We start from the raw sequence: 25,194 nt of genomic DNA, 5'->3' as shown, positions 1-25,194 counted from the left end.
TTTCAGTATTTTGGCACAGACCACAGTTTTGCGGGCCTTAGTTCTTACCTTGAAAGAACGAGGTGTCGTTCGAGGTTGGTGCAAGCGGTCCTATCTTGAAAAAGTTCTAATATGAAACTAAATACATCAACGTGCGATCCTCCATGCGCTCCGTCTCGGTGCAGCTCTAATCACCAGCGATGTGGCTTCTGCAAAAGCAGGAGATATATGTTGAACCTCGGGTTCATCCTCCTCATGACCTGCTGTTGTCAACGGACTGGCCTAGTCTGCTTTCTTCTACCTAATTTCCTGAAATCTGGGTGCGCGGGCGCTCGTGTCTTTAGCAAGCGATGCGCAGCTTCTCTAATGGTTGTGGTTTGGAAAGCGTTTGCAATGCATTCTAGATCGCGTTTGAATCAACTGCTCCCAGATGTTCTTCAGTACTGATATCACTGCTTCAAAATTATATTTTTCTTCATCGCTGCAGCATAATTTCTTGCACGAAAAGCTACCGCAAAACTTCCTTCGCTTTCCTTCCTGTGTTATTTGTCTGCCTTATAAATAGAAATAAACTTTCGGAAGTGCTTCCTTTGGAGATGAAGACCAATTTTCATGCAGGCTTCCTGTTGTTTCTTATCGAAGCTTGAGAGGCTGAAAAAATATTTCATTCTGCAATGCCTGAACTTTGGTAGGCTGAAGGAACCATATCACCCCTCTGCAAGCTTTACTTAGCCATGAATGCTGGTGTTCGAAGTGCTGGCAAAGACCCCACATTCCGATCAGACATATTGTCATTTTAGGCAGCTTGCTTTGCTAGTGTGCTTTAGGATCTCAGCAGCACCAGCGTGGCCCTGTAATACAAATCAGCTGTGCCCTTTTGCAAATGCTATGGATGCCAGACATGTGCAGGCAGCGTTTGAACAGAAGCTTTTGTCTAGACCAGAGATCGTCAAACTTGTTTGCCTCGAGGAACTCCAACAGCCATCATGCCAGGTAACTGCCCCCCTTCCCCCCCGCTCTCCTCCTAAAAATCGGGTGATATTGTCAATGGACACGTAATTCTTGAATAAAAAAAAATAATAAGGAACCTGTCATGGTCTTTTCTGTATCTTAGGTGCTTTTTTTGGTAAGCACTTGATTTTTATTTCCTAATTTTCGCAAGTAGCTTTTATTGAATGCCAACCACTCACTCATGAAAATACATTTAAACCCAAAACAAGAATGTTAGACACTATAGCCATAAGGCCAACTTTCCATCGCATTTGCAAGCTTGGTCAACACCAATGGCTGACCGGCTCGACTTCACACAAAATCCCGTGGTGGTTCGCCCCCGGTTTTCATTGGTTATCTGCTGCTCCCTGCACTTTGGAAGGAGCTAGGATAACAAAAACTAATGCTTTAAAATGGGCTTCGATGATCTAGGAATATGCCTGGTTCACACTTAACGAGGAGGGAGGGAAAGGGGGGGCAGTCCAGTCGGAGCTTGTGAAACCGCTGGGTTCCGCGGAATCCTGCTTGAGAATCCCTAGTCCAGACTGAAGATATGCAGCATTTAAGGCAGAAAGCTTTGTGTTTGAATTTCAAAAACATGGTATTAGCATGAACCACTTGAATGAAGAATGAAAAAGCTTCTTGGTTTCTTTTATCATTTTTTGTCGTGTGGTCCCCGCTGTTACTGAAGACAGTGACACCGCAACAGGAGTGTTGTTTTCAGTCTAGCGATGGCAAAGTAGCCGGCCCAGATTAACCAGCTGTTGTCTTGTTCTATTTTGTGCACTGCTAGAGTATGAGAATGGCTGCAAGAAGATCTGTCCTAAATGGTGATGATAATGAGCTTATATAGTGCAGGCTCATGGGTCAACTTGTATCAGCACATGACTGTCCAAAACTTCGTAAGTAGATGCTGTGTTAACTTGGGCCCTTTTCATAAGCGCATTGTTGTTCAAAATGGCAGAAGTGGATGCGGCAGCCCTGAGCCGCTGCTTCTGGTGTTTTGCCCAGCCTAGCGCTGTCAATCAAACAGCTGTTGCTGATTTGATCTTCCCCGCAGTGGCCAGCTCAGCTGACAACTCAATCATGCTATGGCACCTCGGTGAAGAAAAGCGGGCACTGCGTTTCAAGGGACACACGGTGAGAAAAGTTTGGAAAGCATTCTCCCCCTCCAGGCCCTACAACGAGCTTGTTCGACCCTGCATTTTTGAAAAGGCTTGTGCTGTGCTGTTAGCAGGTTATTGTCTGACCTGATCTTTTGGTTGAATGCGGTTGATCTCCACTGTCAATGACTATTTCAGTGCGTTGAAGCAAACTTCAGTGACAGGTGGCTAACGAGAAAACGGAAAGGCAGGGATATTAACCAGAAACGTGTTCCGGTTGGCTAACCTGCACTGGGCATGCGGGGATTAAAAAGGAGAAGGGAGATGGAGTTAGGAGCACAGTTTGTCACTGAAGCCAGTTGCTCTTATCCTCTGCCTGAGGGCAAGGGTCGAGGCAGTCCAAAGCAAAACGTAGCTTAGGCCTTATAGTCACGGACCACTCACATCGTAGATATGCCTCCTAGTTCATCTAGTTCAACTGTTTATATTTGAGACTGTTGAATTTCGGGAGGTCTTTTTAAACCAGAGCGCAGCGTGTTATTTTCTTTGAGCTGTCTTCTTACTTACCAGAAGGAAGTGCTACCATTCTTTTAGCTTCATTAAGTTTCCAAGCACGACTTTGTGTGTTTGATCAAAGCTGCGATGGGACGTGGACAAAATGCAGCAACTACAGCTAATGAGACTTTGGTGTACATTATAAAACATTTGATAGGGGACATGACTGTTGAACCCTGTTTGAAGCTTAATAAGTGGAGGGCTTCAGCACAGTCATAAGGGGTGAGGGGGCTGGTGGAGTAACAAATATTGTTCCTGTAGGGGTTTAGCCCCTGATGTTGCTTCTCTAGTTTAAAAAGCCATTAACCACTGACAGACGACTTATTAATGGAAATTCTGTGATGGTGTTTACAGCGTACTTGTTTTATGGTTGGCACTCTGGGGCCAGTTCAGAATACCAATGAAAACTATTAATGCTGTTTACATGTTATCTGATAGTTAGGAGACATTATAGTATTATTTCTCTGCCCTCTAAGTTTTTCTATCGTGGTTCTTTTTTTTTTTTCTTTACCCAGTAGTTTAGTGACAACGTATAAACATGCTGCATTTAGGTGCTGTGAAGCACTGTTCTCTATTTTAACCGGTTTAAAGGAAAAATTGCCTCGAGGCGTGAGGAAAATTTTGAAGTATTCCTGATGATGCTTGTAGACCATGCTTGCTATTAAACTCATCACTTTACGCAGGAATCTCAATCTCTGTATAATTTGAGCAAAGCTCAGAACCCCTCAAGATCGAATCATTGAGAATTGACTGTATGAGCACGGTATAAGTTGTTTGTAAGACTTTGTAAGTTGATTTGTCATTGAGAGGGAGTAGTGCACATTCTTGAAAGAATGTTGACAGCCACCATTTTTCCTTTGTTGTGCCCAGGGCGACGTCTACGGTGTTCGGTTCTCCCCCTCGGGCCAGCTTCTGGCATCTGCATCCCGTGACTGCACAGTCCGTTTCTGGATGGTGAATGGGTGAATCCCTGTTCATTTGCTCTTTGATCACGAGAACCATTGATGCAGGAACTTGATAAGAACACAGATTCTGCCTTCCTCAAATATGTATTTGCAAACGCTTTTTAAGAACAGTTGAAACGAAGCTCTCATGGAGAGATAAAAATGGGGTGAAAAAGAAACAGCGACCTTAGAGTGAACATTCTTATGCACATTGCTTTTCTAAGCAAGACTATTTACAGTAAAGCCTCAGCGATACAAATCCGGGTGATACGAATTCGTGAAATTCCTTGGCCGGAGTGCACTGCGTACAATGTGCAAAATTTCGGATGTTCCGAACACTCTCCAGGCCACTACATGATACGAACGCGCGAACTGCGACCACAACCTTGAGCACTATGTACTGCCCGCACATCTTTGACTTCGCGATTGCCAGCCGTGCTGTGCACATCACAAGCAGTTGAGCAGTTTGTAGCGATGCGTGGTCTGCATGTTATCGATGTCGCGTTTGCAGCAGTTCATCGGTCGTGCACGTACGGACCGCACATCATTAGCTCCGCGATCGTGTCAGGCTTTGCTCACCGCGAGCAGTTAGTGGCACAGCCCAGCCCCAACATCGTCATCTCCTGTTTTGCTGTACGTGCTGCGAGAAGTACGCGAAAGCAGCTGGAATGCACATCACCAGCATCGCGATCATCTGTCATGCTTTCCACGCACATGGTTAGATGAGTGAGAGCAAGTCCACTTCTGATGTGAAATTGAAGTGCGAGTGCTCACCAGAAGAGATTCAGGTCACGCAGCATTCATGGGACACTTCGGAGCCTTTCTTAAGCCCTCATCTAAAGTTTTTCTTCTTTTTTTTTTTTGTCATTACTCTCATCCGTTACTTGGACAAAAAGCGATCGATGTGCCAGTTGCGATGAGCACAACACGCACTGTGTTAGCATCTCCTTCGCCTAGCGGACAACGGGCTCGTCGTGCTAGGCTATTTCTGGCGACAACCAAAACTCATTGTTGCCTGTGTGCCATCTGCTGATTGCAGTAATTTCAGAGTTACACTGACTTTACGCTCCCTTGACTGTCAGCACCCTCTACATTTTTCATCACTTCCCTGTGGAACTCGCAGCCTGCTTATTTGTTGTTGTTTTTTCCAACCAAAGGCTTTCAGATCACTGTAAGGATGGGACTTGGATGTGCGGCTTGCGAGTTTTTGTTTTTATTTATTTTTATTTTTATTTATTGCATACTGCTAGCCTGAATATCAGGCTTTAGGCAGGAGTGGGCGGTACAGAAGAATACAATTCACGAGAATACATAGTACATTCAGTCTTGCGAATGACGACAACGAAAAAAAGGCATATCACTCGCACAGAGCAAAAAGAACGAAAAAAGTGAAGTGTAAACACCATGATATGATAATGTGAAACACCACTATCTATCATGGAATGCACTCAGAAAAGAAGACAACGTCGAACACTCAACCACATTTGCAGGTAGGTCGTTCCAAGTACGGATAGTTTTAGGAAAAAATGAGGCTTTGAACACATTTGTTCTGCACGAAAAATCGCTCACTTTTTTAGAATGAAAAGAACGGGTTTGTCGTTTGGGTAACTGAATGAAAGTATGCATTTCTATCTATGCCAAGCTGGTTGTGCTAGATCAAATAAAACATTTTTAATCTTTCTTGGCATCGTCTTGCCTGCAGGATTTCTAAATTAGCTGCTTGCAAAAGTGCTGTTGGGGACGTTTTCCAGCTATAACAATTGTATATGAACCTGACACATTTACGCTGGACATTTTCAAGTTTGGTGACATTGATTTTTGTGTGCGGATCCCAAACAACTACCGCATATTCTAAAACAATCATATCAAAAATCGGAACTTGCTAGCCCCTGTAGCTGAAATTTTGCTGCCACTTCGTCTTGCTGGGTGCACTGCAGGCAAAATTTAGCTTAAACCCAATATTTTTCTGTCTTTAAAGGAGGAACGTCTGTTACAGAGCGCAATTTTGTTTGCTAAAGAAACCTTAAACTTCTGTTATGACCCACAATTTCTTCGAATACAAAAACTGCCACAAGAAGCCTTTTGTCAGTTCAACCACTGTGTGTTCAAGGTTCGTTGTGCAGTTCTTTGTTTACCTGAAGTCGGGTGCTTGGCAGCATCAAATTTTCCTGATTTTTCTTGCCCAAGGGGTCTTCAACACACGTTCGTGCTCGCAGTACTAAATGCAGAATGTCCCATTAAGCTGTTTAGGAGCCCTGAGGTATGCCACTTGGTGTGCCCTCTGTAGGATCGAATTGCGTGGTAAATGCTGTCTTCAAAATTGGTCGTGTGTTTCATGCTTCCACAGGAAAGACGAGAGTCGGGTCCTACGAGCACACACTGCAGCTGTGCGGTCGCTGGACTTCTCTCCTGATGGTCTTTCAATTGCCACTGCTTCGGATGACATGACTGTCAAGGTGGGTGTTTTACTTTGCAGGCGTTCCTACATGTAAGAGCCTTGACTCGTATTCTCTCTTCCACCCTTAGTGGTATCAATGGGCCACAATGCCTCTGGGTATCTTTGCCATTTAGAACTGAAGTGCGCATGCTTTCTAATTAATTTTAGCTTAGTGTTTGGACCTCGGGGCTTATTTCATGCTTTATATTACTCATTTACTATTGTGTATGACGGTAGCCAACAGTTTTAAGTTCATAATTTTTGGCACAGTGGCACGCGGCCGGAGGAAGGAAGAGGGCGAACACAGCGCTGACTAAACTTTTGTCAGTCTTGCTGTGTCGTTATTCCTGTGAGTGTTCGCCTCACCTCACCTTTGGCTGTTGCACTGCAAACTATGAACTGAAATCAAAAATAACAACCTAGTCTAGCAGCTAACTCTACGGGAGGCAAGAGCCACTGGCACAAGGGGATGCTTAGAGGATTTTTTTTTTAGGTGTTGATGAACGCGAAGTATTATTCTACTTGTGGAGATGGTGCCGTACATATAGCAAGCACGTCGTGTCCCACCTGCAGCTTGTGGTTGTCTTTTCTTGTACTTTTTAACCAAATGATCTCCTCAGTTACATTATTACTGCTTCGTTAACACGAAAGAGAAAATCTCCTATTCTTTTCTTTGTGCGAGTTCCTATTAGCTCCCTTCCAATGTAGGTATATAATAAGGTCATAACTGTGCCCGTCATTTCCCCTAAAGTTCTTTGCTAACTCATCCACAACTGCGGCGTTCTTTGACAGAGATGACATTTGTGCTGTGGGAGATAAAAAGCTGAAAAGGCATGGTTAAGTAGGCAAGGCACGTGAGGATTCACAATCCCTGATATAAAGTAGACGTAGTACCTAGGAATCGGGGTCATTGTGGGGAGGTGAGCCTTTTTAGCATATTGAGCTTAGGAGGAGCAAACCGAATAAAGCTGTGCTTGCCTTACTGACGGTGCTACAGGACCGCCCCCCCCCCACTTTACATGATTCCACGAAAAGCCGTCAATTTTAGCATTCTACATAGAATGGTTTGTCAGCAGCCACATTATTTTTTTTTTCACGTTACTGATGTTGTAGACATCTGTAAAAAAAGATAGCAATGCAATTAATTTTATTACCTGAATTCTCTTGAGCAGTAGAAAGAAATGTTTTGCTGATACCTATACATGCTTGCTTCCTCAGCTGGTCGAGAAAGAAAACACATTCACACGCTTGCATGTGGACAATGCCGGTATTGGCACCTTTAAAAGGTGAAGATAAGGCAATAGAAAGCTGCTGTTGTGCTCCTGGCTGCCGCATTTTTGCCGGTTGTTACATTTTTGTGAGCCATTCCCATCCAGGAACACGTAGAAATCCGCAAGGGACAAACTCTGCTGTTGAACTGCAGCTGTGATGGCTCTCCTGCAAGCTATGATGCAAATGTCACTTCGAGATAGTGGCTTACCTTAGTCAGGCATGGTTGTATAGCTTGGTTGAATCTGAGCTTTACATCTATGTCGGCTTGTTTTTCGCTTAGTGTGGTAGCTGATGACTGTATGCTAATCAGTATATGCGTGGGATAATAGTGGCACAGAAAAGGAGATTAGCGGTCAAGGAAGTTTCAACGTACGCTTATGCACGGATCGATAAGATGAACTGGCAGATGGGAGCCATTAACACAGTCACTTCATAGCCTTAAAAGCGGAGCTTCACTGTCCTAGAAATTTTTCGTGCTCAATGTGCAACATGGCCATAGAGCATCGCAGTTCAGAAATTGGAACGAGAAAGAGAAAGAGGTTTTGGGGACTGGGGCGCTTGCAGAGAACTGAACGTCATGTTGGTGCATTAACACAGGCATGGGGACAGCTGGGGATTAATCTCAGTGAGAGGTGGTCTGGTGCCTGCCCTGCTTCTTCTCTACACTGCTCAACGTTTTGTCAGGTGATCCATCTTGTCTATTCTGAAGTGCTCGATGTGATGAAGAACTTCCTGAATCGCTTAACGAAGCATCAGGTGTATTCTAACTTGTTGGGCATAGAGAGCAAGCAGGTGGATAAAAAAAAAAAAATTGGCAGTTGCTTAGCTCTGCTATGCCAGGATATACGTAGCATGAGCTTGGTTTACCTAGGCTTGTCCAGGCTTTTTCTTAGTTTATTTTAGCTTATCTCGGCTTTTCATGGTTTATCTTGGTTTATCTTGGTTTATCATGGTTGATCACTACCCCCTCGGCTTCCCAAGACAGACAGCACTGTATACGATGCGCACAACATTTATTTAGTGAACACCGGTGGTTTACGGATGCCGGTCTAAAAACTATGAGCTAGGAACGCTGAACTACTCTGTCATGGGCACGGTTGCACTCTCTTTCTTTCTCTCGCTTGACACACCCCGGTAGAACCAACATCCTCTTCTTCTAGGTGGTGTTGGTAGAACGCTTAAGCTACGCCTTTAAGAGTGGAATGTGACAGCATTCTTCCGCCTACAAATGTTGGTGTGTGAGCGCTGGTCTGCGAACACCGGTGGTTTACGAACGCTGGTCTACAAATGCCGAGCTACGAACTCCAAACTATTGTGTCATGGGCACAGTTGCTGTCCTTTTCTCTTTCTCTTGCTCGACACAATCCCGTTTTCTTATTTCTCCTCCTCCTCCTTCTTAAATATACTGTCATCGACGTGGCTGCTCTCTCACTCGACACACCCTTTCTCCTTTTCCTCTGCTGGGGTTGCGTGCGCCAGCAGCTGTGTCCTTTTGGCATAGCGTGGCTCTCGTACATGCGCAGCTTGGTCGGCGCAGAGGACACTCGAAACTCCTTCCAACCCGCGTTGTGTAGCTCACGCTGCAAAAAAGCACTCAGGGATTGTGTATAGGCGTTTTTATATTGCTGTGGCAAAACGCATGCTGGAACAACATCTGCTGGTCATCGTGCTGGTACATATCACCTAAGCCTACCTAGCTCACCAGATGACCTGCCAGTAGAGGGCATTTTTCACTTTATTAAGTATGTGCTTGTCCATGTACCTCACATCATCAGGAGTGATCTGGCTGTACTTCTAGTCGATGATTAGTGTTCCCTGCATTGCCAGTCCAAGTCCGAAACCTCGACTAAGCAGGAGTGGTTGGATAGAACTGAAAGATATTGTTTCTGGCCACATACTATATTGGCTGACAAGCCTTGGAGACATCAGAAAGCTTGCAGATGGAAGTGAGTAGTTGCTAAACCTGTGAATGCTGAGTGTGTTTTGCGGTAAACAGTCATAAAAAGTAGTGTGTTGAACCATACAGTGTGGATGCAAAATAAAAAATCTAGTCCTTTTCTCGTTGTCGCTAATGAAGTGCATCATGGTATTTACAGGGGCTCATTGTACTGTTGACTAGATCGGTACTTCAGGGTCAATCTAAGAATAAAAAATGTATGTAATACTGCTTTTTTGTGTAGAACAGCTCAAAATAATGATCAGAAAAACATTGTGAGGTGTTAGCCACAACCTGATTTGTACAGTTTGATTATGCTTTAAAGTTGGCTGTTTCGTAGCCAATGTTTTACTGAAAATAATGCACAGCTACTCAAAGCCACTCCAAAGGGTCATTTTTCGGCACTCCATAAATTGCTCCAAATCGCCATTTGGCAGTGGCAACACTGGAAAATCATTCACTCTAGCCGTGGCAGCGACCGTGACGCCTCGTGCCTACTCATGGCTTTAACCGTGTGCAGCTTTGCGTTCAGAGCATTCTGTGGAACCGCTTCCTCACTGGTCACACCGGCAGTGACAGGTGTTCAATCCCAGCAGCCATTTTCTCTTTCTCTATCCGCAGGTGTGGTCTTCACAGCGACAGAACCTGCAGCACATGCTTCCCCTGCACTCCAACTGGGTGCACTCGGTCAGGTGAGTCCGGCTCCAGCGGATCGCCAACCGCGGACTGCGCACCCGATTTCAAGTTGTTGTACTAGAAAGTGGAGGAAAGAGAGTTGTGGGCGTCTTTTTCGCTGGACAGTGTCTTGCTGATTTTGCTGCTTTTGCGAAGCCTGTGGCTCCCACCTTCGGGTGGCAGCACTTTGAAAGGGGACTGGCCTATCTTTTCGTACACCAAACCTAGTGTTTAAGACTGCCAGTTCAATTATGAGTTAGCTGGTAGTTTGCGCGGTTGTATTGTGAGAAAGCGTCCCTGAAAAAGTGGAACAAAACGAGAATTGCTGCGCGAGCAATAGGATTTGACAGGTTTAACATTGTAGGCTTAGTTTGCTCATAAAGCTACCTCTTGCTTTATTAGAGTGGGACTATGAAGGACCAATTACAGAGCACTGCCCACAGGAGTTAAATCTCTAATATACCTCTTCAGCCCACCCCAAATATTTGAGGTCATACCTCAACCGCTGATGTGTGGTAATGATGTGTGGAGAAATGCAGGAGCGAAAGATGCAATGCACACAAAGAAATGCAGCTGAGTATTTGAATACTTTCACATTCTATCTTGCAGAGTCTGAAGTGGTCTCACCACTTTCTTTCTCTTTTACCATTTACAGCCGTTTTTAACTTGACTATGGGATTTGGCTACAGTAATGTTTTTGGATACTGCCAGTTCCAGTGTGTTTGCTGTCGGCAGTGCAAACATTTACGCAATGCATGTTCTTGGAATAAAACTTATTATAGCTTTTCCTTGCAACCCATTTTTGCAGGGTTACTTTTACCAGTGAATCTTGTACCTCGACAGGTTTCAAATGAGTTGATTGTCTGACTGGATAGAGGAAATAAGCTGACTGTTTAGCAGTGTTAGGCCAAATGCGAATAGGGTGAACTAGCGCAGCAGATTTTGGTTTTAACTTGAGGATTAGTTTTTACGGTTAGACGAAGCTTAGACAAATCAGTGTGTGAAGGCCTTATCAGTAGGGCACTATGAAACTTAGGGGTCGCTGAATGCTTTCAGGGGCCATGAAATGGCTAGAAAGGCCACTGGTAAACTTTTTGAACTGAAGAATCGTGAATACCGTCTTCAGCAAACGAAAAAAACGTGAAGTGGACATGGAAAAACCCCAACGGGGAGACTAAAAATGAAATTGACTTCATACTGTGTTATAATCCTGCCATTATGCAGGATGTAGAGGTAATCGGGAAAGTGCGATGCAGTGATCACAGCATGGTAAGGTCTCGAATTCGTCTAAATCTGACGAGGGAATGAAACAGATTAGCAAGAAAGAAGTCCATCTACAAATTAGCGGTGAGGGGCAGGGCAGAAGAGTTCAGGATCTCACTACAGAATAGATATTCAGCTCTAACCGATGATGACGACATTAGCCTAGAAGCAATGAACAATAATTTCAGAGATATCATTACTGAGTGTACTGTGAAGTAGGTGGTAGGATAGTTAGAGAGGATACCGGTAAGCTGTCTAAGGCGAAAAAAGATTTGAATAACAAACACCAAAGTATGAAAGCTTCCAACCCAACAGACCAAATAGAATTGGCAGAGATATCAAAGCTAATCAGTAAGCGTAAAGTGGCCGATATAAGAACGTATAACATGGAGAAAATTGGGCATGCTGTAAAGAACGGCGGAAGCCTTAAAGCGGTGAAGAAGAAAATGGGCATAGGCAAAAGTCAGATGTATGCGCTAAGGAACAGGGTGTGTAATGTGTACATGATAGTCAAAGTAGCCGAGGAGTTCTATACTGATCTGCACAGTAACCAAAGTAGTCAGGATAATAAAATAAGAATGGCAGTAGGGAAAAGCATTCAGACGTTTTGCCATTGATGAAGGACAAGGTTAAGAAAGCTTTAGAAACTATGAAAAGGGGAAAGCAGCTGGAGAGGATCAGGTAACTGCAGATTTGTTAAAGGACGGGGGGATATTGTGCTAGGAAAACTGGCCACTCTGGCTACACAATGCCACGGTGTCATCGATGGTACCGGAACCATGGAAGAATGCAAACATTATCCTCATTCACAAGAAAGGGGACTCTAAGGACCTTAAAAATTACAGACCAATCAGCTTACTGTCTGTTACATATAAGGTATTTACTAAGGTAATCGCTAATAGAATCAGGACAACCTTAGACTTCAGTCTAGCAAAAGATCAAGCAGGTTTTCGGAATAGGTACTATACAATCTATCATATCCATACGATCAATCAGGTGATAGAAGAATGCTTGGAATATAATCAGCCCTTATACATAGCATTCATTGATTACGAAAAAGCATTTGACTCACTAGGAACCTCGGCGGTCATGTAGGTATTGCAAAATCAGGGGTAGACGAGCCGTATGTGAAAGTGCTTGAAGATATCTATAGTGGCTGCACAGCAGCCATAGTACTGCATAAAGAAAGTAACAAAATTCCTATAAAGAAAGGTGTTAGGCTAGGAGACACAATCTCCCCAGTACTATTCACAGCTTGCTTAGAGGAAATAGTTAGAGACTTGGAATGGGAGCAGTTAGGGATAAGGGTAGATGGAGAATACAGTCGAACCCGGATAATTCGAATTTTGGTTATATCGAACTCTCGGAATATCTCCTTGAAAATGCCATGTAAAAGTATAGGAATGCTGCGTTGTATATCGAACTCAGTTTCACCGGTCGTTCAATATATCGGGCTGCACGTGCGTAAGCTATGCCGGCTGCGGACGCTAAGGGGTGGCAGTTTTTTTTTTTCTTCGTTTTTTTTTGTGTGTGTGTGTGTGTGTGTGTGTGTGTGTGTGTGGGAGTCGTTCATCCTTGCCGTTGTGCTGAACGTGTGGCGTAGCTTATGCTATGATGGCTGCAGGCGTTAAGAAGCTGCAATCTTTTTTTTTCTCTTGCGAGAGCCGTCCTTACTTGTCGTGCTGCACGTGCGGTGCAGCGTAAGCCATGGCGGCTGCGGACGGTAAAAAGTGGCAGGCTTTTTTTTTTTTTTTTTTTTTTTTTTGCGGGATTCGTTCGTTCTTACATCTATGAATCAATGAAAGCACGCGGTCAGCTGCGATCATGACACCGACTTTTAGCATTGTTTGCTTCGAACGACATTTGCAGCTATCATGCTTCCAATGATTTTGTGGCAGTGGACTACGCTCGCCCCAACCGCGGCATGATAAATCGAACCAGGCTTGTGCAATCAAGCCATTACAGGCACTCTGCCAAGTTCGCTCCCTGCCACCGCAGGATCTATCAAAAGCATAGCCAAAAGATAAATACGCCGTGACATTATCGCTGCCAATAAATGAGCTGTGGACGTGACAGTCGAAACAAAGGGACGTGCCTCTTTTTTTTTTTTTTTTTTTTTTCTCAAATGCTCGGTGGACAAAAGTGGGGGGTGGGTTCATTATGCAAATGGTTTGATTACGCGACAAATACAGTGTCATTTTTCACGATCGCAAGTGGCGTCTCAAGCCGACTTCTGTATATTGAATTATCGATATATCCAACGATTTCGTGATTCCCTTCGAGTTCAATATATCCGGGTTCGACTGTACCTCAGTAATCTGCAATTCGCTGATGACATTACCTTGCTAAGTAACTCAGGGGATGAACTACAATGAATGATTGATGATCTAGACAGTAAAGCAGTAATGTAGGTTAGAAAATTAATATGCAGAAGACTAACGTAATGTTTAACAGCCTCGGGAAGGAGTTTATGTTAGTTAGCGAAGTGCTGGAAGTAGTAGGTGAATATGTCTACTTAGGACAGGTAATAACTGCAGATCCGGATCATGAAAGGGAAATAACGAGGAGAATAAGATTGGGATGGAGCGCATTTGCAAGCACTCGCAGATTGTGACTATCATCTTACCAGTATTGCTCAAGAAGAAAGTATACAACAGTTGCATCTTACCTGTACTCACCTATGGGGCTGTAACATGGAGGCTAACGAGAAGGGTTCTAATTAAGTTGAGGACAACACAGAGGGCTAAGAAACGAAAAATGGTAAGAGTAATGTTAAGAGATGGGAAGCATGCAGAGTGGGTCGGAGAAATAACTCAAGTCACTGACATTCTAGTGGAAATCAAGAAGAAGAAATGGGTATGGGCAGGACATGTAGTGCGAAGAAAGGATAACCAATGGTCGATTAGGATAAGAGACTGGATTCCAAGGGAAGGAAAGCGTAGCAGGGGGCAGCAGAAAGTTAGGTGGGCTGAGGAGGTTAAGAAGTTCGTAGGGGTCAAGTGGGCGTAGCTAGCACAGGACCGGGTTAATTGGAGGAATATGGGAGAGGCCTTCACTATGCAGTGGGTAATTTCAGGCTTCAAGAAGAGGGCTTTTTCGGGCTGGTTGGTTCATGTTGAATGGAAGGAAGGAACAGCTCAAATGGACGGGACGTGTAGGAAGACGAGACAGACACATGAGACTGTCTCGTCTTCCTACACGTCCCGTCCGTTTGAGCTGTTCCTTCCTTCCATTCAATGTCAGGCTGATGATGATGATGAAACATTTTGAATGTTGAGGTAACAGCGCTAATCATGGACGGGAGCACAAGATTAGAAGACGAGACAATGAACGCTCACGTCCACGTTTTGTGCTGTTACCTCAAGATGCATAACCAACAAGCCCATGCTACTATTTTAATGTGTCGAACGAATTCTTCCGAGCATTCACCTAAAGTACAACTCCTTAGAACAAGGCCAGCAATTTATTATTAATTTTTAAAAGCTGCATTTTTTTTAATTCGCGGGCTGATCGGTTTTTGCGGGGTGGTGAGATTTGAAACTATTCTACTGTGAGTTCCTACGTCATGAGTACCAAGAGTGACAGGTCACGACAGGCTGCCATTGGCTGCAGCCGTGACGGCCACTATATCGCGGACACACTTCCGGTAGCTGCGAAAGTCGTCTGCTGGAGTGCTGCATGCACTGCATGTGTGCAGCGTGAAGCCGTGAGCATGGCGTCTGACTAAATGTCCATGTCGGCACATGAGTGTGGAGAGCGCAGAAGCTGGTTCGATTCAACATCATTCTGATTGTACACATCTGCTTCAGGTCATATTTCAAGAGCAGCACATAAAATAGGCAGCATCAACCTTCGAGTACCGACCAATAGTGCAGCAACAGCATACTATAGACCCGTCTCATCTTTGCAGCATCGATCATTTGTGCGGCGTGTTGGTAATCAAATGGAACGTGCGCCAAAAAAGGTCTGTCCTCAACTGAATCATGAAAGTACACATATTTGCATCAGTTAAGTGTAGCAGTGGATGCCGCTAGGTTACCGCAGAAATACCATCCGCGAGCGCTGTGTCCGACGGCACTCTGGCCATATGTTGCTCCCTGGTCGTCACTAGGCTTTGTTTCTTTTGCATTGAAGTCTCGGCGGACGGCATTTTGGAATCGGCCGCTTCGCTGCCTCCCTAGCGTAGCCGCTTGCATGCTCCTGTGCACAATTCTTACTTGTAGCCGCAGAAATTGGTGACAACCTGCGCTGCTAAACTGCATGTGCCGAGCTGCTTTGCTGATGCTTTTTGCCGTCGGTTCGGGCTCGGACAATGCATACACATGAGATAAAACACGTGTGCACGTTTGGTACTTCCTAAACGAGGTTCAAAAGGATTTAAAAAAAAAAAAACAGCACTCCACTACCTTTTTGTTAATCTCAATTTTTAAGATTCGCAGATGAGTAATTTGTGCTCACCTGTAATCTGATACCAAACTTTGTAGCGATCTCTTTAAATAATCAGTCCATGCTCGCACCGATGATACGTGCGCTCTATTCCTTGTGCACCACAAGAGGTGCCTCTCGCCGACCACCGTGGTAGCGCTCGTTCTGGCTAAAAACGACGACATGTTTGCACGCGTACAACTCCCACGCTCGTCTGCTAGCATCCATGCAGAGTCGTTGCTTTTGCGTCAACTCCGCGAGGAGACTGTCCACCGTTGGTCAAACCTCAGAAGACGGTCCCAAAGCTACAGACACGGGAGACTGACCGGCAGTGCGAGAGAAGAAAGGGGTCTTGTAGAAAGCCGTACTCGGCAGGGGTGCATGCTAATCTGCACTGAATGGGATAGGGATATGAAGGGAAGTGGTTCTCCATGATGGCCGCTGGTGTCAACAGTCTGCCCACCTGCAGGCATGTGCTCGCGAGTGACGCGGGTTGTTCAGGCTGCTCTTGCACACAATTCCAAGAAGTCAAGAAACTGCGGAAGCCAGGGGCCATGGAAGACACCAGACAAGGTTGAAAGCTATGCAAGCGCAGATGGGAAGGGAAAGGCAGAGATGGATGAATGCACGGGCGACGCTCGAGAAAATGGGCATGACAACCGGAAGTCTGCTAACCGAGCGTCACTGGTGACGTTTTCAGGGGCGGGGTGGAGTTCCCGATCTGATTTCTTTGTTTTCTTCTGGTGTCTTGGAGGGTTGAGTTGAGGGGGGAGAAGAGAAGCGCCATTTTTAATCACTGATATCTATGGTGTTAATGAAGCTAGCTGAAAAATTCTTGCGATGAATTGACTTGTGAGGGTGTACGTATTTCTCGACCGATTATTTTATGCATTTCTTAGTCTTAAAGAAAGCCATTCAGGTGCAATGTGTTCTGGATCCATTGCACATTGGTGAAAGTTGATAAGGTGACATGGAAAGTGGAGCACAAGGGACTTGCAGTTAAATATAGAGGACGTTTGGCTGGTGTGATGGGGCAGTAGCTTAATGCAGTAGCCACCAAAGCTGATTTGTTCATGCCGTCACAGCATAAAGCTTGTGATGTTATTTGGAGGTCAAGTCCAGGCAGATAGACATCAGTAAAATTTGAGATTTGGGTTTTAGTGGTAGCACACTGAAATGTGGTGCGTCATGGTTGTGTACTGTACATGGTATGTATTGTTCAACATATTAAAGGGGCTCATTTGCATTGGGAGTTACCATAGTGGCAGGCTGCAGATCACAGTTTCGACAAACTGGCAGTCGCGAGCTAACATCGCACGCCACACAGGGATCTATCACACCTTAGATGTGGGGAAGCTACCACAACACTATCTTTTTGCGAGTGAAATCTTCTGGACTTTAAAAGCCCTGCTGCAGTAGCTCAGTAGTTAGAGTATTTGACTAGTTCAAGGAGGCTTCATCAAATCCCGGCTGCAGCAGCCGCTTTCAGGTAGGCAAAAGGGAAGGTCCCTGTGTGCTGTGTGATGCCAGTGCACGTTGAAGAACCCTAGGTGGTTGAAATTCCCGGAACCCTCCGCTATGGCGTCTCTGATAGCCTGAGTCACTTCAGGAAGTTAAACCCTCTAAACCAAACTGAAGCAACTAGATGTTAAGACGTAAAAATTTTATGTAATTGGCACGTGCTCATCTCCTTTCCACCGTACAGGTATTCTCCAGACGGCCGCATGCTGGCATCGTGCAGCGATGACAAGACTCTTTGTATCTGGGACTGTGTCTCCAGGACATGCGTGCAGCGTTTCACAGACGGCGGAAAGTGAGTGTTTCCGTTCTCTGCTTGGGCTTTTACTCCACAGGAGCGGCTCGGTATGTTCTGACAAGACCAGCCACTACTGCGGGTGGCGTAGCGTCGGCTAGCATGTGGCCTTGGCAACATTGGTTTTGAGTCCGCGGCATGAGGAACGGCAGAGTCTCAAGGGTACGCTGTTCAAGACGCACAGGTATCCAGATTTTGGTGCCTTAAAGCAATATTTTGATGTACTACTGCACTAAGTAAGCTGCAAGACGTGAGACGTGATAGTTCAGTTCTCAACAACACCGCTCCTGACAATGCTCAGAAATAATGCATTTACCTGTCGAAGCATAGTGCAGAGGCTATTTAACATTTATAATCACTGGATGCCTCATGTGAATGCGCATTGATTAATATAAAGCTGAAACCTTATCTGGTTCACAACAGACATTTCACAACACATATTTTGAGGTCACTGCTCTGACGCCACAATGAAGTAAACGGTCTCAATCACACCTTTCTGTAAATGCATGTTTACCTTCAATGAGTTAACATCCGTGCCTTTGTAAAAAGTCTGTTGACCAGCACTGGCTGCCTTTGAATTCCGCTCATGTCGGGCGTTCCTACCTCGCCAGGTAAAAGATTCTGTGTACGTTTATCAGTCGTGTGTTCCAGGAACATATAACTCGCGTGAGGTTGCCTGATTGCCACTTGCCTCAGTAGACAAGGCAGCCCTGATTTTTTTTTTTTTCTAACCCAGCATCGTAAGGAACTTGATGCATCCTTGTAACCAACATTTCTGTGTTGGCTGAAGTTTTGGTTGCAGCCTTGCTGTTGCTTCAGATGTCATGAGACCTATTGGTATCCACAACTGTGGTAAGCAATATCGATTCACAGTAAAAACCATGCCGCTGATTCGGGATGCCTATGACAGTAAGTGTGTTGCTGGCATAGTTTTATTTCTGTACTCAATTCTAATGTACAGGTCATTTTCAGACTATGTTTTCCAGGAAAAAAATATATATATTAGAGCCACCTAAGACTGCTTACATGTGAGAATGAAAAGGCATTATAGTGATTATGACTCATGACTATGTGTAATGTTTGTACATGTTCTACGCCTTAGAGTATGTTACTAATAATGTGCTGAGTACTGCTGTGTTGCACATTGCATATAGACGGGTTGTGTCATGGCTATAGAGAATGTTGCTTTTCATCACTCATGACTGTACGTGTACCCTTGCTGTGGCGCTGTATACCGGCATGGTGACGCTATCTGAGTTTTTTTGTCACAAAACTGTCATGGGCACTGCCAATCAGTGCCTAGCCATATCACCTGCCAACTGCCACCTTCCAGGTGCATGCTCATCAGGAGGAGCATGATGTAAGCTGTAAGCAAATTTGGCAGGAGAAAAATAGATATATAGCCCTGCTTTAACCGATCTGTACGTATGTTTTGGTGTGGCCTAGGAGTAGTATGTCTGAAATAAGTCAATGGAACTCACTCGGGCTCAAATGCAGTTCATGATCTGAGTCTTGAGTGGTGAGTCCATACACACGTTCAGATCGCGATCCGAGCCGTGAGTCCTGTCTCAAGCACAGATCATGATCCAAGTCATGAGTTAGTCTGTACTCGTATTGTGATCTGAATTGCGAATAAATTCAGACTCACATTCAGATCAAGATCTGAGTCGGAAGTCAGGGCTTACGTTCAGATCACAGTGCGAGTCGTGAGCCTGGCTCGCATTCTCATCACGACCTGAGTCCGTGGCAAATCCGACTTATTGACGTTCTGTGAAATCAAAGGGATCCTTGGTCTGAGGTTGAACAGTGCCGCGATCCTGAATGAGTCTGTCAACATGAGTTTACGTCGCTCACCTTATTCTAACAAACAGGAGTTGCCTGCGCACCTGTAATGCCGAGTATGCCTGTGGGGAAGCTGGTGATGTAGAGCAGTTTTATTGTTTTCCTGGTATGTGATTATTCCGGCTGTGAGAAGAAATGTTGATTAATCACCACATTTCTTCTCATTTGCGTGCTGTATCACGGTGCCTATGTAGTTCTATCTTTGCTTTTTTTTTTTTTTTGCAAAACGTAAGTAGCTGCCTCACATCCCACAAATTGTTTTGTAGGTTAGCTGCTCGTTGGTCAACAATGATGCATCTCAGTGTGTATGCTTTACATGTTGGTATCGCATCGAGACTTTAGGTGCGAGAAACAACCAGGGTAGTCATGCATAGCTAGTAATGATTTTTTTTTTTTTTTTTCATTTTCCAGTAAGTTTCAACATGTTCATTTTGTGAACAAAACATAATGCTATGTTACACATCTCTTCTATTTATGATGATTAATGCTAAGGTGCACCTTGCCCGATTTGTATTTGTGATTGTTGCACTTGTTTCTTTTTTATTCCTGGTGGGTTCAGTTAGTGGCATGTCATCGAAATGAAATTTCAACATAACAGCAGCTAAGTGATTCTGACTTGTTTATTTTTTAGCAGTGGAGGTGCAGGTTGGGAGCGTTCGCCTGTTAAATAGCGACAGGCTGACGAAGAGGTAGCGATGTGGTGTTAGGCTTTACATTAGGTCACTTGACGCTTGTCACTTAATAATGCAAATATATGCCAGCACTTCATAGCACTCTAGAGCTATGCTTTTTGTCAGCTGCATGCCAGGTGACAAACCTCACGATTTCAGCACATGTCTGTACTGCTACATAATTGCCAACACTGACCTTGTTTAAAACTTATTTGACACCGTCAACACTAAAAGATTAGGCTCCCCCTAAGAGCGCAGGCTGATGCCATCGCTGAAGATTCACACTCCGACTAAGTCTGAATGAGAAAAATGACATCTTAAGACAAGTACCAGAAAAGATCTTTAATAAAATATTTATTCGGTTATTCACGTTCACTTCCCCAGCTTATCTTTGTTTTAAATATGTTTGGATGCGAGGACAAGACGCTCAACAGATTTGGGCAGCAGGATGCTCTTAAGGCTGTTTGGAGTGCTCCTGAAGTTCAAAGAAGCCGTTCCACTGACCCTGAAAATGCTGGCACACCAAAATAGACAGCGGTCCCTTTTTATAGGCAAAGATATACCAGTAGATTTTTTTTTTTTTAAATGACAGACATGACATTCCTCAGGTGTAGTTAAAAACCTCGGGTTGGTGTCAAGCTCAGAGCTGTCTGCAGGGTGCCCGGGAGGGCTGAGGCTATCTAGAAAGGTGTGTGGATCGTGTCACTTCTGAACTGACTGGTCGTGTGAGTTTCCCGGAGCCACAACACTCGGCACAGGGGACTCACGCTGCGAAAGACAAAACATACAGATAAGTGAAAGTATTCGATACCGTTTTGCACCAGTTGAAATCGACGGGTGTTGATCGAATGGCGCATTTTTGTGCACCGAATAAGTTTTAGCACTGGCCTATTGCAAAAGTTGTTAATAGTTCAGTCTTCAAATCACATGTCAATATATATTAGCTAAGCATGTTTGCTTTGGTAACAGGATTGCTTTGCAGGATAGACAAAATTCACTTTGGTGCAGGCAGCCATGTAGGCTCAGAGTGTCTAACAGCCGGGAAAACTGGGAAAACCGAGAATTGTCGGGGAAATTTTATGCACCGGGAAAAGGCAGTGAAATGTCAAACCATCACAAATTTCGCAAAGTCAGGGAAAATCGCACAATATATTTTGCAGTGCATTTTCATTTTAAGCTGGCGCAGAGCAAGTATGTTATTCATGCAGATTTTTTTTGTTTGTGCTGTCTCGGCAGCGTGCGGCCACCATGGCGGCCATGCCGCAAGGTAAGGCGCGATTTGACGTCAGCGCATGGCTGAGCTGCCACAATAGAAGAACCAATACGCCCATGAGGGGTACTCAATAAAATATACGGAAGCGCTGCTTAGAGTAGTACACGACAAAAAGCAGGAATAACTGTGCCGGCAGCAGCCAGCGTGAAAGCGATTGGCGAGCTGTGCTGTGCTGCTACAGTCCCTGTAAAATGCCAAGCGCGTGCGCGCAGCCATATTGGAATGGATTGGCTCGGTTGTTTGCGGAGTGGGTGACTCGCGTGTTCTGAGGCTGGCATGAGTGCACTTTTAATTTTCAGTAAACTTTTGATGTTTTTATTGGCCAATAGCACTAATGACAGGATTTTCACTATTATAAATTGCTGAATATGATTAATAAATAGCCTTTTTTATCACTATGATCAACAGCTACATTTTTGAGCCTCCTCACTCGGGAGGGACTTTGAACTGAAATAATCAAGGAAAACCTGGAAAAGTCAGGGATTTTGAAAATAGTCGTTTGCTAGACACCTTGATGCTCTCTTTGCCAGCTTCTAGGCGTGGGATGCACGCAAAGTTTTCAACCTGGAAGACTATTTTTTTTTTCTTGTCCCGTTGATAATACATGTGGAAGCCATTCTTCCCTAAATCATCAAGATACTGGCAGCTGCACATTGGTGATTGGTCCTAATTGTGACCGCAACCTTCCGACATGCAACAGCATGATTTGGAAACAACAGTCGTGTATGAAATGAGAAATTCGCATGTGTTTAAGGCAGGTAACAAACCACCGGACTGGTGCACATTTTACATAGATACTTGCTGCATACAGTCAAACCCACTTGTAACAATACCGGTTTTAACAATATATCGGATATAACAATGGGCAGTTGCTGCACTGTCAGATTTGCCTTCTGTTCTATGGTAAAATAAACCGCTTATTACATTAGTGTCATACTGCATTATCGGTTATAACAATCAAATATTATCACTGAAAGTCAACAAAAACGCGGAAACGCGGCGACCACAAAAGCTCGCACATACGCGGAGACGCCGACAATCCCGATGCAGAAGATAAATAAAAAAATCGGGACAGAGCACGTCAAGCCATTGTGTTGATCAGGTGCGTTGGGAAAGCTTGCATGCGGACGGAGTGCTTCCTCACGTGGAGGAGGAAAGACAGTGTAAGGTGCTGGCACTGCCGTTCTGAGGGAGAGCTTTGAGAGCTCCCCCTCTGCCTCTGAACGGTGGAGCAGCCCATTCTTAGAATGCACTGACTGTGGTACACTGCTCTGTCCTTCCCTATTTGCTTTATTAAGGTCCCTCCGCGGTCGCACTTGTTTTGTGGCAGGAGTGCAGCAGCGTTCGTGCATTTGTCATTCTAGCACGGTTCTCCTAGTGTGCCATCATCGTTGCCATGATCTTGCTGGCCCTGGATTTTTCATGAACAGCAATGGAGGCTCCTTCTTCAGGAAGCGTGGTGCAACCGTCACAGAAAAGGAAGCGAACAGCAATACCTCTAAAAGTTAAGAGGAACATTGTACATGAGCACAAGGACGGCATAGAAGTGTGCAACTTGTTGCTCACGTACAGCCTGGTGCAACTGACAGTATCGACAATCATCCGCAATGCGCTCAAAATTGAGAACAAAAGCTATGCCAGTGCTGCCTATACAATGAACGACGCCCGAAAAAGGGTTCAACACGGGCCCTACAAAGACGTAGAACAGGTGCTCTACCAGTGGTTCTTGAACACTCGTGCAGCGAACCTGCCGATTAGTGGCCCAGTTTTAGTGGAGAAAGTGAGGAACGTCACATACCTCCTGCGCAGCACCGATTTCCAGCCTGGTGGTGGTTGGATTCAACAGTTCAAGGAGAGACATGGAATCATCTGCAAAGCAGTCGTGGGCGAGGCAGGATCGCTCGATGTAGACGCTGGGCAGAAGTGGCTTGAGGAAACGCTGCTCTGGCGCGGCCCGGGGCTTGTACAATGGGGACAAGACTAGGCTGTTTTTCCAGACGCTACGTCGAAGACGCACGCTATCAAAGGCAACCCCTGTAACGGCGGCAAGCAAAGCAAGTTGTGCATGACTATTTTCTTGTGTGCCAACCAACATGGACGGCAGCGACAAGTGCCTCGCCTTTGTCATAGGAAAATCCAAGTATCCCCGCTGTTTTCGTGGTGCCTCGTGGATCCCAGTTCACTACCATCATAGCGGGAAAGCATGGGTGTCGCATGAACTTTTCTGCGAGTGGCTGGTCGAGTTTGATCCTCGGTTGCAGCGCGAAGGCAGTAAGGTGGCATTTGTGTTCAACAATTGCACTGCGCACCAAACAGCTCGGAAGCTCTCGCATGTGGAAGCTTTTTTTCCTCCCACCTAACAGCCCATGAATGCAGGTGTGATTGCTTGCTTCAAGGCACTGCATCGCTGATGTGTTTTGAGCAAGGTCACGCTGAACCTCGACATTTCTACCCAAGAACGCCAACCAGTGCCAGACTTGATCTTGCTCCTGATGGCAGTGCAGTTCATTTTTGGAGCATGGGCTGAAGTAAGCTTCTCCTCCACTATCATGTACTGCTTCAGGAAAGCAGGCTTTGCTGTACATACTGGCGAAGCGGAATGTTGCGAAGCTCCTGCCGACACATCGATGATCGAACTTTGGTCCACAGTGAGTAGTAGTGACGGCGATGCGTCGGGACTTGAGGAATTTTTACGTGCCGATGATACAGTCGTGACAGATGAAGAGCCAACAGACCAGGCTATCGTTGCAGCAGTCACTGGTTCGGAAGATGGTTACAGTAGCGACGAGAATGAACTGGAACCTGTGCAGGTTGCATCTCACTAGGAGGCTTTGAGAACAATTGACTTCCTGCGGGACTTCGTTTTTGCCAAGAACCTTCCATTGCACTATGTTCAGCAGTTGGATGCCCTGCAGAAAGATGTCGGCCATATTGCCGTGAAACAGACTCTTACGGATTACGGGTTTCTTCCCGTTATGAAATAAAAAGTATCAGCTACCTCGTCCTCATTAAATATGTAGTTTGTAAGGTTTTTGTTTCTCGGCCTAACCTGGTCATAACAATTATTGGTTATAACAATAATATTTCCATGGCACTTCAGTATTGTTATAAGTGGGTTTAACTGTATAAGGTTTCACCAAGTTATTGCTGTGGTTACACCGTGGTTGGGCCCTTAAACCTTGAGGGACTCCCTGCCAGCTAAAAGTTCTGTGGCCAGAATTCATTAAGAATTAATGCGTTTGGTGGTTCAGTGACCAATGGCAATGGCTCAGCATGGCTTCTAACGCGTGTGCAGCGCTATCTACTTGGCCTGGCCACCTGGTCTAACAGTGCTGGGTGACTTCCAGCCATCCCCTGACAACTTCATGCTGACCTGACTTTTGCCTGTCTATAATTTTAGTGAGGTGGCCCCCAGCACACAGCAGCAGTGAAAATCGTCTGCAAAGTGCAGTCGTCAACGTAACTAAAGAACAGAGAGAATCGCCTTAAAAGAAACTCGGAAGCATGAAGGTTCAATTGAGGTGCATCACCAAACTAAAGGTCTCTCTGTAAAACTGTCCTAGGTCTAGGATGGCCGCATACTACATGCTTTTTCACCTGCTTTGACAGCTTGGGAGGGGGGAAGGGGATTGGGGCATGGCCCCTTTAGCACTCCCCTACCCATGTCTCCAGTTTAATTTTGGTATTGCAAGACACTCTCGATGATGGGATCGTGTGGGGCCACACCAGCGGAGCACGTGTGAGTGAAACTCATTGCCATTATTTATTTTGTTTAAAGCTTCAAACCAAGCATTTCTTGCACAGTATTGACCGGTGGTCCGAAAAAGTGCCGCTGATAGTCAATTGTGTATGTAAAACAGAAGTTTCTTATTGAAATTTGACTTGTTGTAGATTCTGTTGTAGCTCGCAGTTAAATGCCTATGCAGGTTGACAAAACCATTAAAAAAAGAAAATCGATCATTCAATAACCATTCTTTATTAGTGCACAGCATTAAGTCAGATGATCAGACCGCGAG

General features: G+C 45.0%; 1 protein-coding gene across 1 annotated transcript in view; it reads left to right on the top strand.

Moving 5' to 3' along the window:
- Nucleotides 1–25,194, top strand: part of LOC146179687 (uncharacterized) — an 88,753-nt gene that overhangs the window by 207 nt on the left and 63,352 nt on the right. Inside the window, exons 2-6 of the mRNA XM_084579317.1 lie at nucleotides 2,030–2,109; nucleotides 3,498–3,589; nucleotides 5,919–6,027; nucleotides 9,838–9,908; nucleotides 17,285–17,392. Coding sequence (XP_084435443.1) covers nucleotides 2,030–2,109; nucleotides 3,498–3,589; nucleotides 5,919–6,027; nucleotides 9,838–9,908; nucleotides 17,285–17,392 — 460 coding nt within the window. The remainder of the gene's footprint in view (nucleotides 1–2,029; nucleotides 2,110–3,497; nucleotides 3,590–5,918; nucleotides 6,028–9,837; nucleotides 9,909–17,284; nucleotides 17,393–25,194) is intronic.

Source organism: Amblyomma maculatum, chromosome 9 (genome assembly GCF_055883805.1).
Source record: "Amblyomma maculatum isolate TAMU_Amacu chromosome 9, ASM5588380v1, whole genome shotgun sequence".
NCBI classification, from domain to species: Eukaryota; Metazoa; Arthropoda; class Arachnida; order Ixodida; family Ixodidae; genus Amblyomma; species Amblyomma maculatum.
This window is presented reverse-complemented; position numbering and strand designations above follow the sequence as displayed.